General features: G+C 39.8%; 1 protein-coding gene across 1 annotated transcript in view; it reads left to right on the top strand.

Annotated features, from left to right (window-relative positions):
• Positions 1 to 235: 235 nt before the first annotated feature.
• Fmo6 (flavin containing monooxygenase 6) overlaps positions 236 to 14,243 on the top strand; it is a 28,208-nt gene continuing 14,200 nt past the window's right edge. Inside the window, exons 1-5 of the mRNA XM_087581987.1 lie at positions 236 to 323; positions 654 to 884; positions 7,895 to 8,083; positions 11,805 to 11,967; positions 13,631 to 13,773. Coding sequence (XP_087438113.1) covers positions 753 to 884; positions 7,895 to 8,083; positions 11,805 to 11,967; positions 13,631 to 13,773 — 627 coding nt within the window. The 5' untranslated portion in view covers positions 236 to 323; positions 654 to 752. The remainder of the gene's footprint in view (positions 324 to 653; positions 885 to 7,894; positions 8,084 to 11,804; positions 11,968 to 13,630; positions 13,774 to 14,243) is intronic.

Here is a 14,243-nt window from a genome sequence, read left to right as displayed (position 1 = left end):
TTTACAGCCCAATGACCGGATCAATTGCTATAATATTTTTTTCAGAGCCAAGGGCCCGGGCCCCCATTCATGCCCTTCCTCCACCCCTTTCTTACTTGTTCCCTCATGCCTCCTGTCCTCTTATTCCTACCACATGCAATCCTTCTCTTCAGGTGTTAGCAGAGCTCAACACCATGAGAAGTACAAAGGAAAGGAAATTTTTGCTTTAAGAAAAATAGCCCCACCCCCTTTCTCAATTTTTACATCAAAAGACATTAAAAGCCATTCTCTTCTACATTTGGAGAACTGCTGGTTCTCTGGAAAGGGGAACAAAGGGGAACAAGGTAAAAATCCCTGAGAATCGGGCACTAGGTGTTCACAGAAATGATTTGATGTAAGGGGGTTCATGTAGGAGGTGCTTTTCTAATACTTAATCCCGTATTTATCTCTGAACTGGTAGAGAAGTCAATTTTGAATTTCAAGCTACTAAAGCTTTGTTTGAAATTTTGAGCATTGGTCCAGTGATCTTCATGGTGCTGCCTGCAGTGGCAGTCTCTGACTTGGTCATTTCTTAAAGAAAGATTAGAGAGGGACAGGTTTAGTGTCTTATTATACCAGAATTGTATAGAATAAACACAAACTGTTAATGTGTACCTGCGTCTTCTTGTGTTAAGGTGAAGATCCTGACACATAAAACTCAGTTAATAATTTCAACTGAAAAACCCAAGCATCAAAGGACATTCTTTTGAAGACTTTTTTTCATACCACCTATCATGGGCAAGAAAGTGGCCATCGTGGGAGCTGGAGTAAGTGGCTTGGCCGCAATACGGTGCTGTCTGGAGGAAGGGCTGGAGCCCATCTGCTTTGAAAGGAGCAACGATGTTGGAGGCCTGTGGAAGTTCTCGGTAAGTGGTACATCTCTCAGACACAAGAGGTAGAAAGATGGTTTCCATTGCAAACCACACCTGATCTTTCGCACCTGAAAGCCATATTGCAAAAGCCCAGATCTGGAAAGGTTAAGTCCTATTTCTCCTATCACACTAACATCTTATTAATTCTACTAACATGTAATATTGATTCACTCAAAACTGCTTCACACCAACAGGGCTGAGCTTAGTGAACCTTAAAGGAGGTTCTCAAAGAAAGCCAATAACTTTGTGATGTAGTCCTAGTCTCTAGCCTGTCAGCCATACCATGACCTGTCTGGTGGAGTCTATTCTCCAGGCTGATGAGGAACTAATGCCAGTAGCTAAAAATAATATGCAGTCACCTTCTTGCAAAGATGCTTGCAGAGGTCTATCCTTTATTTCTCTGAAATACCAACAAAACCATTTCAAAATACCTGGACTGGAGTCAAATTCTGAGCCCTGTTTCCAACGCAGGTTTTCTAGGCAGATAGATCTTACACGGTTGACTATCGTACTCTGGAGCTCAAGAACTCATCAGTCAAATACAGAGATTGGAAATTAGGTGGCCTCTAATGTGCCTTGTGAAGCAAAAGAATGTAATTTAATGACTAATTTTGTCTATATGGGCAATTATGAACTGTTATAAATCATCTAATAATGATGTGTGTGGTTATTAGATTGTCAATTCTAAATCTGAAGAGAAAAATTATGATCTTTGCTATCTAGTTTTAAAAAAAACAATATGGCCATGAAATGTTTGATATAAAGTTTAAATCTCAAAAGCCAGATTTGGGAGTACTTCTTGCTTTCCTAGCTTGAATTTTTCAGTCAGTCTGACTTCATGTAAGTGATAGATATTTTTTAGATCAAAGACAGTGTATCCACAACACCAGTCTAATATCCATTGTCTTCTATCTTGGTCTTGGTTTTTGCCCACCTGAAAAAAATATTTAGTACTAATTTAGGATGGCTCTGTATTCAGCTCACAAGATTTTTCTGTAGTTTTTGGTCCTGTTAAATGCAAAGTGTTACATGAAATATGTAATCATAGATTTTTATCTTCAACTCTGGAAATGAAATTTTAGAGAATTCCATTCTCTTTCTATTTCCCCAGAGAAGTGTCACCAGCTTAATTAAATCATAAACCATCTTATCAATAAGAGCTGAATGTGTCTGGTTTTTGACAGCAAGTAGGATGGCACAATCATTACACATCAGTGGTTTCTAGTCTACTGATGAAGGGTGTCATAACTTAAGTCCACAACCCCTTGGTATCAAATAAACAAGAACTCATTTGATAACAAAACTTTTCAAGAAGTAATGATGAGAGTAATCTGACCATGAAGTATATGATAAAACCAGTCTAGAGAAACTGAGTATATTCTAAGAGGCACCATCAGACTATCAGACTATTAAAACAGTGAATCTTAAGAAATTGAGATTTCTCCACGATCTCAAGTTGAGATGAGAAATGCCTGGGTCATTCAGGGAGAAAGTTCTTCTCTAGAAGAAAAAAGTTTACAACCTCACAGAGAGGATGATGATGAATCAGTGGTGGATGGAACCATGCCTTGACCTGGGCTTCCTAAATGTGTGTATCCTTGGGCTTCGACTTAAACATTATTCTCAATATAGGACCCTGGAGATGAACTGGAATGAAGGGGAAACTGGATCTCTGTTCATTAATTCCTAAGGAGATTTAGATAAATTCTCCTTTTATGATTTTGGCTGGCTTAAGTGGCTTACTGAGGATGAGTGGAGAAACCTGGCTTCTTGAACCACAAACTATGACCTAAAGTCTAGTAACAGTGAAATCAAAAACGTAAGCCAACTTGTCATATGGCTAATTCCCACTTTTAGTCTATCCTGAAGAAATTTTATCATGTTTGGTTATAGATAAGTGCCCCAGACCTCATTAGGAGTCTACTGTACATATTCTATAAGCTATGTTCGATACTATACATATTCTATAAACTATGTGGCCCTAAGTATCTCAGACTAAAAGTTGTTAATAAGATGGCCTTTGATTCTTGTCAACTCAGTGGATAAAAGCTACTGAAATCTTCATAAGTCAGGAGAACTTCTCAAAGGAAGTAGATCTTTATGTAATGCAATTCCGGAGTACTATTCCCTTCATGGTCTGTGAATGGTGCCCAGTGTCATGTAGATACCCTGGCAGTGTGCCAATACCAGCACCATAAGAAAACCCAGCACTCCAAAAGGTATACAGGAGGTACTGGATCTTCTGCATCCAGGAAAGAATCTGTGTGTTAGCCATTATTACTACCTCAGGAAGTTTATGTAAGGAAGCAAAATGTGAGACTCTGGTTATCCACAAGATAGAATGTCTCTTTTCCATCAGGTTATGTATATAAGCAAAATTCTACCCAGAATACCCTGAGTAGGGTGTGGGAGTGACACATTCAAATAACTTTGGTTTCCTGTACACATCCCCAATCCTTTCTTTCCTAAGAAAAGTTGCTTTTGCATGATGTATGCTCAGACAGGAATTTTGAAAAGAACGTGTTATATAAGTTTTTACCTTGTGAGTCCCTGCTGGGCAGAAGGTGTGGCGGAAGCCAGAAACCTGATCACTGTGAACTTTTCACTATGTGCTTTTTCTAAGAAATGGAAGCCAAATGGGATTTAAAGACTACCAGACTAAATGCGAGTGAGCTTCAAGTTTCACACACTCATACAGAACATCACGTCCTCAAAAGATTTGGTTAGTTGGACAGTAAGAAATTTCCCCCATCTAAGTACTAACCAGGCTTGACCCTTGACCTTGCACCTTGAACTTTGGTGCATTCAGGGTAGTATGGCGGTGACTGGCCTGGTAAGGATGAAGATATTCTAGAGAGACACTTGTGACCTCAGTCTATCAGACTATCAAAAGATTAGACATCCAAAATGGAAATTTCTCCCAGAAATCTCATGCTGAGAGAAGGAAAATACTGGAAGCCTTTGTTTCTCTAAAAAGAGAATTAATAGTGCTGACTGCTTCTAACACTCACTAAGCCCCTTTATGTGATGAAACTGGAGCCTAGACAATGATGGGTCGATGGTGGGTAGAACCCCACTTTGTTCTGAACTGCTTAGGTGGGCATATTCCTGTCCTCTATTTATAAATTTTAATCTCACTTCAGGACTTGTAAGATGGGCTGGAGGAGGAGACCAGATATCATTGCCGTTCTTTCCAATGGCTACATTGACCAAATCTCCTTTTTCTGCCTTTTATTATAAATTTGACTGTTTCAATTGTCTCCTTGAGAAGAGGTGGCTGAACTTGAATTTTTAGAATACAGATTACAACCCCAAGTTTGGTAACATGATCAAACACAGCAATAAAAATTTTCTCGGGGTTGGGGATTTAGCTCAATGGTAGAGCGCTTGCCTAGGAAGCGCAAGGCCCTGGGTTTGGTCCCCAGCTCTGAAAAAATGAACCAAAAAAAAAAATTTCTCAACAGACAAGCAACCAGATTAGCATTATGTTTGGCTAAAAGAAGAAAACAAAAATGTTGGAATAATCTGAGCTTATTTTTTTCAGTCACTCATGCATGCATCTACCCAACAAACACATCCTGAGTGTATAGAGTATCATGTTAGGCATAATGTCAAATAATAAGTGCACTAGGAAACCAGCATTTTAAATGTTTTCTTTAAGACTTTCATACTTGTATACAACAAAATATGATCATATCTACTTCCCATTTCCCCCTCCAGTGCCCCTATATCCCCTCTCTAGTTAATGCCTTTTTAAAGAACTCACCCACTAAACCATTAGCACTGCCCATATTGTTGGTGGGGTATTCACCAAAGACTGCTCAGGCATGGGTTTAAGCCAATAGAATGTCTTTGTCAACCAATCAGCCTTCGACTACACTGGGAGTTTGGGGTAACACTGAATGTTTCTCAAGGTGAGCATTTAAGTACAAAAACCATGTTCTGGTTTTCAGTCAACAAAAACAGTTAGCCAGAAGCAGAACTACAGAAGCTAAAATGCAAGGTTAATACATTTTGAGACTTTTCCAGAATCTAAATGGATTTCAATGGATTTGGTCTTTGTTTTAGTTTTGGCAGATAGTGATGTCTACATGCTGAGTTTTTTTTTTTCTCTTTTCTTCTTTTTTTCGGAGCTGGGGATCGAACCCAGGGCCTTGCGCTTGCTAGGCAAGCGCTCTACCACTGAGCTAATCCCCAACCCCCACATGCTGAGTGTTATAATCTGAATGTTACTTCCATCATGGAGTCAGTTATGCTAAGGTCTTGGGACCTACTAAGGTCTGGGGCCCTGTTAGAATATGTACAACAGTGTGAGGCCATTCCCTGAAATGTGAGGAACCTACCAGTGGCCATAGAAATTAAAATAACTATGATATAAGCAACTGTGTACTTACAACAATAAAGACAACAGAAGTTATGAGTGTATGGATGATTGACAGTTGATGAGAGGAAAATAAAGCAAGTTTAGGGAGCAACTTTGGAACTGATGTTGGAGAACTGATTTACACCAACAGACATTCAACAGGTAACCAGAGATGAAATATGAGAGGTAATAAAGGCAGACGTATAGAAACACAGAGAACATTCTGGAATTTGCCTCTGTCCTTGTCCTTAAGACACTGATACCTAAAGAAAACAGGGAGGCACTGAAGCTTTAGACAGAACAGCAATGTGCTAATAATGCACCCACAGCTCTTGGACCCTAGTTTTAGGACATGATCCCTCAGTCAGAGGCAGAGTTAGAGCCTAATTCCCTCCTGAGGTGGTTCAAATCACCTCACATATCGAGATAAGGAAAAGGTATGCTTTTTGAAGCAACTATTTATTGTTATATATTTCTCTTATTTGAAGAACAGTGTCCGAAGAAAATTCCAAGTTTTCATGTTTGAAAACTAGCTAGAATCAAGGGGTAGGCATGGGAGAACACATGGACTTACTCAATCTGAAAAAAAAATACCAGGCCATATCACCTCTTCTTCCAGAACAGAGTCTTATATTTTTAACCAGGCCCTAGTCCACAACTAAACCCTCTCTCTTCTCAATGGGCAGCTGAGAAATCTCCTTCCCTCCTCACCTCACAACTGGCAACAGGCAGCACTCTTGAGTGAACAGCAGTGGCTTGGGCCCCAGAACCTGTCAGGCAGGGACCTTCATGCTTTGTCTGACCTCCACAGATATTTACAAGCAAGTCTTTAAAAAAGATTTTTAAAATTTCAAACCTCTAAATTTATGAGAAACGTGGCAACCATGGGTAGAGAAAAGGAACATTCTCAACTTGAAAGGAGACACCAAGGCCTCAGACTGAACTTCCCTCCCACAGACAGACCTCAAGATCCTTTCTAGATCTTTCTGTCTTCCTCTCCCAGAGGCTAGCCAGGGTGAGAGAAAGATGGGTATCTTAAATCCCGCAACATGACACAGTGTCTCTCTCCTCTGTTACATAAGAATTCCTTCAGCCTTGGGAACATAGAGGCTGCCAGCTTTGAAATATGTTTTCAAGGCTGCACCCTGTGTACACTTTTGTCCTGTCCACACAAGAGAGAGGAAATGTTTATTTTCAATTTAGCTTCCGACTGCTTCTCACCAAGAAGCCACTTTTCAATTACACGGTGGCTTTAAAATTGAATGCCAAGAAGTGACACATGTTCTAAGTCCTGTTGTTTTCCTGTGTGCAGAGGTGAGGACAGGGATGGGGCAGTGAGTGAGATATATGCTTTGTTTGTGTGTGTAGTATGTGTGTGGTATGTTTGTGTATGTATGTATGGTGCGTGCATGTGCGTGTTTGTATAGAGTGAATCCCATAGTGGATGAGTTAATGTCCCCTCAAGCACATAGCTCATTTACGGCAGTTTCCACAAATGTGAAATCAGCCACACTAGGTCCTTCTGCAAATTCTTAGACATGTAGATTCTCAGACCATACATCAGAGACAGGAATCCACGGAAATGAAGCTAAAAATCTCCAGTTGGGAAAATTTTCTGGTGATCCTGCTTGTATCTAAGTGTATAAACCACTTTGGATAAAAGGGTGGGTTTTGTCCCCAGTAGAGAAGGTGCTGATGTCATGTAGGAACCACATGAGAAAAGGCCACACAATGCTTGGACTGTTGGTTTTTCAAGGTAAGCATGATATCTAAACCAGTGACAACACACACACACACACACACACACACACACACACACACAAAAAGAAGTAGGAGGAAGAGGAAGAGGAGGAGGAAGAGGAGGAGGAAGAGGAGGAGGAGGAGGAAGAGGAGGAGGAGGAGGAGGAAACTTCTGAGAGACTACTGTGCTAGGGTAATTAGGTGAGGATAGTTCATGTAGAAAGGGATCATCACATTCCTATGTAAAGGACTTTCTATTCTATATCTAAAAAAAGAACTATATGTTTCATTAATTTTTATTGAAAACAATATCAGACAGTACATTCTGATTATGGTTTCCTTCCCCTCCAACTCCTCTCAAATCCTCTGCCCCTCCTCCTCTACACAACTCCACAACCTCTTTCTTTCTGTCTTCCTTCCTTCCTTTCTTTTGTTCTTTCTCTTTAGAAAGCAAACAGGCAAAAAATATCAGGTTAAAAAAAAGAAAAAGCAAACACATAAACACATGCAAAATGCATAAAAACACAAAATCAGATTATGATTAATACAGGCAAAAGACCAGAAAGGTAGGTAGGCAGACAGGCAGACAGGCTGACAGACAGAAAGACGGATTTATTGATCTACCAAAAAAAAAAACCTTGAGTGTGTGTGTGTGTGTGTGTGTGTGTGTGTGTGTGTGTGTGTGTGTGTGTGTTGGCCATCTACTACTTGGCAGGAAGAATTACGTTAAGTGTAGTTAGTATACCCAATGAGATCCCATTGAAGAAAAATAATTTAAAAAATGAATTCTTAATTGTTAATATTAAGAATGTTTTAATCAACCAAATCAACCAAGAGTTGAATGTTCTCAGGAAAGAGGACCATTCTTGGCTTGCTTTTACAGTTTTGTTATTTTTCCTAGAGTCACGTGGAGGAAGGAAGGGCCAGCATTTACCAGTCGGTCTTCACCAACTCTTCCAAAGAAATGATGTGTTTTCCAGACTTCCCCTATCCTGATGATTTCCCAAACTACATGCACCACAGCAAGCTCCAGGAATACATCAAGTCGTTTGCTCAGAAGAAGGATCTTTTGAGATATATACAGTTTGAGGTAAGTCCTGTACCCAGTACCACTAGCATTACATGGGTGTCAGAGAAGATGGAAGGACAGAAGGGTGCACCAAGTGTTTTGAGCCTCACCATCAGTAGTTCTGTTAGAAGCATTTATGCACTGACAGCACCACTCCCTGCAATTCTCTGAAACCTTTTTAAAAACATTAGATTCTAAGGTTCTTAGGTTCAGCGGTTCTCAACCTTCCTAATGCTGTGATCCTTTAATACAGTCCCTCATGTCATGGTGATCCACAATCATAAAATTATGTTTGTTGCTACTTCATAACTCTAATTTTGCTACTGTTATGAATCATAATTAAATATCTGACTTGCAGGATATCTGATATGTGATTCCTCCCAAAGGGGGTTGAGAACCACTGCTTTAGAAGATGCTGTAGACAGATAGCCTATCACAGCCAAGTTTTCACCCTCACTGTCTCAAGCTTGGAAAATAATCCAAAATTCTCTAGTCTATATTTAGAGTCCTGTGAGCTCAATATCTATGAGTTATATATTACCCAAGCAAATGTAGCATTTGTTAGATCTTGGCATACATTTTGGTCTGCTCCATTGGGTTCTTATATCTCTACCTCCCTTATCCACCCCAATCCTTTTCCCTCTACAACACTATTTAGGAGAGACAAAAGGTTAGAGGGGAAAGGGGGTGTAGATCTCTTTGGTCTACTTCCTGATGATTAGGGACATTGAGTTCCTTGGGGCTAGTCCAATCTTCTTGGTCAGGATATCATGACCTCTTGACACACTGCAACAGCAGCAACCAGAAGCAGCCAAGGGAGCAACCAGGGAAACAACAGCCTCCTCAGGCCCTCTCAGGGATCTGACATTTAAACCCTCTCAACCCATTCAAACCCTGCAAACAATCTCCAGCTGGCAAAACTCATGCCCCTCCTAGAGCACAAGACAAACATAGTTAGCAGCTGTAGATAATCTGAAGCAGCCCCATGTTCCACACCTGGGATTAAAACAAAAACATTCACATAACTGGGATTCTAAAGAAATCAAATTTTTCACTACAGTTAGAAAATTGTGACATTATGAAAAGAGTAACAACTTAAATGACCCCTGTCCTTTACTGCTTCAGTCATTATATTCTTCTTAATGAATCTAAGAAGTCTTAGGAAGTAAAGTCATTATTTCTGTAACTGGCAGTAATCTATATTTGTTTGATAACCCTATCTTAATTAATTAGTATTAAATAAAAGGTGTAGACCTACATATAATAAAGGAAAAAATCAACAAAAATTATGACTTGAGGCTATATTTACACAATTATTTTCCTTTAAGCAATTCCAAATATATAGTTAAAATTAAATTTTCCAGCTATCATTTTTGAAACTTTTTAATGGGAAAACAAGCAAGGTTTACTGAGAAGCACAGAAACAGCTTCCTGAAGCTGGGGAAGGTCTCACAATAGAGTCACCCCCAGATATTCTTTCATTACACTTATCTACTTGTTCCATTCATTCATTTGTGGAATTACGAATGCCATAGATTGGCTTGATTTATGGCAATCATACCTACCAACATTGATCAAGCTCCTGATACATGCTTATATCATGCTATTGTTGTATGGAAAGAAAGGAAGGAAGAATAGATGGATAGATAGATGGAAGGAAAGGAGGGAGGAGAGAGAGGTAGGAAGGGGCTGAAGGGATGGCCCAGTGCTCTTATGGAAGACCTCTGTTTTGTTTCCACCACTTTATCAGTCAGTTTACAACCACCTGTAACTCCAGCTACAGGGGAACCCAATACCTCTGACCTCCACAGACACCCACACATACCAAACCATACACAGGGCAGGACACCAGGGTGGAGAGATGGAGAGAAGGAGGGAGGGCAGACAAGAACTAATTGTAAAACAAATCCTTTTACGGAGAAAAAAAGAATCCTAATATTCCACATGAAGCCTATCATCTAAGTGAAGATGAAAATTACTATTCAGAGAGTAACAAACATAACGGTCATACAGAACATAAACAAAAAGGAGGCTGTTTTAAAAAATGTCTAACCATGTTCTAAATTTTATTTTTATATCATCAAAAATAATACTATGAAAATCGTAAGGCAAGTCAATCTGTTGGGAAAGGAGGAAATGAAAATGCATTTGGGAATGTTTTACATCAGGCAATGCCATGAGCAGAACTAGGGGGAAAGCCCTCTGCCTACCTGGAGAACACTAGACAGAGCTGATGAGGAAGGAGATATGACTGCCATGTCTCAGGTGAACCACGGAGATCCAGAAGCCAGCGTATTCTGTAGCTTCAAAATTCGAGGATTATTTTACGACCATATAAATAATGGCTGAGATGGATAAAAGCGGAGCTGATCTGATGGTGCTAAAAGGCTGTCATAAAAGACGGCTTCATACTTATTACACCATCAAGGTCACCTCCCAGTTCAGAACAATTTCTAGAACTTCTAGGCGAGAGAAAAATGGGAATGAATGGGAACCAAAGCATGTTCTCCCTGCTGCATCAGCTCCCTTCCATAAATTCTAATGAAAAGCCTATGAAACATTATCTGCTTCTATCTCATACGCCCCTGCTGTTACATGAAGGCCTGAGAGCGGGTCTCATTGCTAGGTACATAGTTGCTCCAAACAAAATCAGGTTCTGTTAGTAAGAAAGAAATAGACACCAGAAAGGAAATTAGCAGTCTCTGTCCCAGAGGAGTCTGAGAAAACATCAGAAGGTAAAAACCAACAAGGACATAATTATTCCAACTTTCGATCTTAGAATTAGAGATAAGGAATTATATGGGTGTACCTTGGTGGTAGAGTGCTTACCTAGCTCATGTGAGGCCCTATGCTCAACCACCCAGGAATGAGACTGAGATGTATCAGAAATAACTTTGAGGCAGAAACACAGAATCAACACAGTCCTGTCAAAAGATCACTCCTATAAGCAGGATGAGGTATTCCATGTGTCAATTCCGTGTTGGAGGCAGCCTAGCTATAGACTCTTGAAGCAGTCTTCATGGTTTTATAAGACCTTGAAGCAGTGCAGCATTTGAGTTCATGGGATGAATAGAAGCAATATTATGTCTCTGAAATACATGCTCATGTAGGCAAAGCGCTTAGGTAACAGAGTGGTTTGTGTCCTTGTTCTAAGAGCTGGGAAAGTCAAGGACAGCTAGGGAGAAAATAGAGGTAGGTCAATTGTTAATGTGCTTCAGTAGAAGAAGCACTGTGGTTTTGTGCTTGGAAATCTAGACTAGAGAGCAGAGGAGGAACGGGCTCAAAATATATAGGCATATGTGCTGTGGAAGTTGCTTGTGTTTCTGAAGAGAATCCGTAGAGAGCATAAAAGAGACCTAGGGTCAAGCCTTGAGACACAGCTGTATTTACTGAGTGAGTAGAAGGTGAGGTCAGAAGTGGAGAAAGTGGGGTTATTGTAGAGCAGATATAAGCAAATGACATAGATTTGCTGCATGGCACCACTCATAAAAATGCCCAAGTGTTGCTTACCCCACATCAACTTACCTGACGTTCAGTAGTAAGTAAACCCTCAGGAGTAGTTTTCTGTGCAAGATTTGAACACTCCCTGAGGATGTACTCTGACCCCCATATTGGTGCCTTTTTATATGTTTTTCAATGACTGGTCATCTTATATCATTATTTGCTCCATAGAAAAATACTGCAAGGAAGAAGGAAAGAATTCCACAAATACAAGGAAGTCCATTTTCTCATTTTCTTCCAGACCTTGGTTTCCAGTATAAAGAAATGTTCCAGCTTCTTGACCACTGGCCAGTGGGTAGTTGTTACCGAAAAGGATGGCAAGCAAGAATCTGTGCTCTTTGATGCTGTGATGATTTGTTCAGGACATCATGTGTACCCCAATATGCCAACTGACTCTTTTCCTGGTAAGCTTGAAATATATAAAAATTGAGGGGGCTTATGGGCAAATACCTAGTGTCGAGGCATATATTTGCACAATAATTGAGTTTGAATTACCAGAAAAGTCAAAAGAAAATATATTTATGTATGGTGATATAAAAATACAATAACTTATTCCCTAAAGCCCAAAGTTCAAAGACTACACTCAGTTCTATGTCACTGGGTCATGCAGACATAAGTCCTAACACATGCGGGGTCTCTGAACACTCAAATCCAAAAATGTGGAATTCTACCAGACAAGTAAAGTACAGTTCTTATTTCATTTTCATTTATAATTTACAAGTGTGTTTTAAGAATCTCAGTGTTGTGTGTGTGCATGCATGTGTGTGTGCATGTGTGTGTGTGTGCGTGTGCATGAAAGAATGTATGTTCTGATGTGTGTATGTACATAAATGTGTGCATAAGCATGCGTGTGTGTGAGAAAGTAATTGTTGTGGTGGTTGTGGTTGTAGCATCAGTAGTAGTGCATTCAGTTGTTGTCTTAGTTCAATTTTCCATTGCTATGATAAAACACTGACCAAAACAGTCTCAAGAGATAAAGGGTTTACTTCAGTATACAGTTTAGAGTCCTCTGTGGAGCAAAATGAAGGCAGAAACTCGAAGCAGGAACCTGAAGGCAGGAACTGAAGAAGAGATCATGGAGGAATGCTGTTTATTGGTTTCCTCCACATAGCTTACTCAGCTTGCTTTTTTATACAACCCAGAACCACCCACCTTGAGGTGTCACTGCCCACTGTGGGTTGGGCCCTCACAAATCAATTATTGATCAAGAAAATGTTCCACAAGCTTGCCTACAGTTCAATCTGGGGGAGCCATTCTTTCAACTGAAACTCACTCTTCCCATATGAACCTAGCTTGAATTAAGTTGATATAAGGAGGAGGAGGAGGGGGAGGAGGAGGAGGAAGAGGAGGAGGAGGAGGAAATAAGGAAGGAAAGAAAGGAAGAAGAAAGAAAGAAAGAAAGAAAGAAAGAAAGAAAGAAAGAAAGAAAGACTAACCATAACAGCTGCCATCCAAAGAAATTAAATACACACAAAATCTTCCTGCCCTCTATCCCATTTTTCCTTCCTTTTATCTTTGTTCCAACCTTCTTCCACTCCTCCCTCCCTCCCTCCTTCCTTCCTTCCTTCCTTCCTTTTTTTGCCAAAGGTGGTATTAGTTCATGAAGAATAGGTTAAAATGTTAATGAGCAGAATCTTTTATGGCCGTGCATATACGGAGTCAATATGACCAGGCCAAACTCCTTATTGTCCTTAAGTTCTTTGTCCCAATTTCTTCTTACCTTTTTTAAAAAACGTGGGTTTGTGGGATCAGTGTAGGTCCCCATGCTTGCAAGGTAAGCACTTTTCTTACAAGGCAAACACTTACAGCAGTCTGCCATTGTGAGTCAATTGTTAAACAGACTAAGCATTTATCAGATGCAATAACCCTTAGATAGTATTTAATAAATTATTATTTTGTTATTATTATTTATTTATTAAAATAAAAATCATAACATTTTTAAAATTTTTAAGCTCCCCAGAAATAATTATTTGGCAAAACTCACTAAGTGGATAAGTGAATTTCAATTATGAAAGTTTTCTTAATGTGTGAAAAACTGAGTCTTCAAATTTTTGAAACTTAACTTAGGCCTAGAGCACTTTCAAGGCAAATGCATGCACAGCCGGGATTACAAGGGCCCAGGAGACTTCCAGGGGAAAAAGGTTCTTGTGATTGGCCTGGGAAACTCAGCATCCGACATTGCTGTTGAAGTCAGTCGTCTGGCTACACAGGTATGTGACGTACAGGGTTTACGAGGTAAAACTAGGATAGAAATATGCCATTAGGTCAGCACTCAAGGCTGTGTTTCCAAGTATATTGCCTGCTTTATGGGATCTTTCAATCATGGGAATTTAGTAAGCCATTCACCCAGAGAGGGAGGACAGCATCTTCCTTGCTATGAAGAAGTTTGCTCTGATAAAATGGAGGCAGATGTCTGAATGTGTGTAGAAGTGAGCACATAAACATTTATTTTTCATTCTAATTTTATATTCTAATAACTTTCAAATCATTTCAGTTCCTAGTCAGGCTCCATGTTTATTTATTTAACAGCATTTCTTCCCACCTACCATGTGACAGACCCTACTCTTCCGGTAAAAGAGATTTACTTACCATCACAGTTCGGGAGCATCACGTGATCTGGCTTTTTGCCATCATTCATTGGTTCACTCACTCAGAAGCAAGGACTCAGCCAATGCTGGGC

Source organism: Rattus norvegicus, chromosome 13 (genome assembly GCF_021556685.1).
Source record: "Rattus norvegicus strain SHRSP/BbbUtx chromosome 13, alternate assembly SHRSP_T2T, whole genome shotgun sequence".
In the NCBI taxonomy this organism is placed as follows: Eukaryota; Metazoa; Chordata; class Mammalia; order Rodentia; family Muridae; genus Rattus; species Rattus norvegicus.
This window is presented reverse-complemented; position numbering and strand designations above follow the sequence as displayed.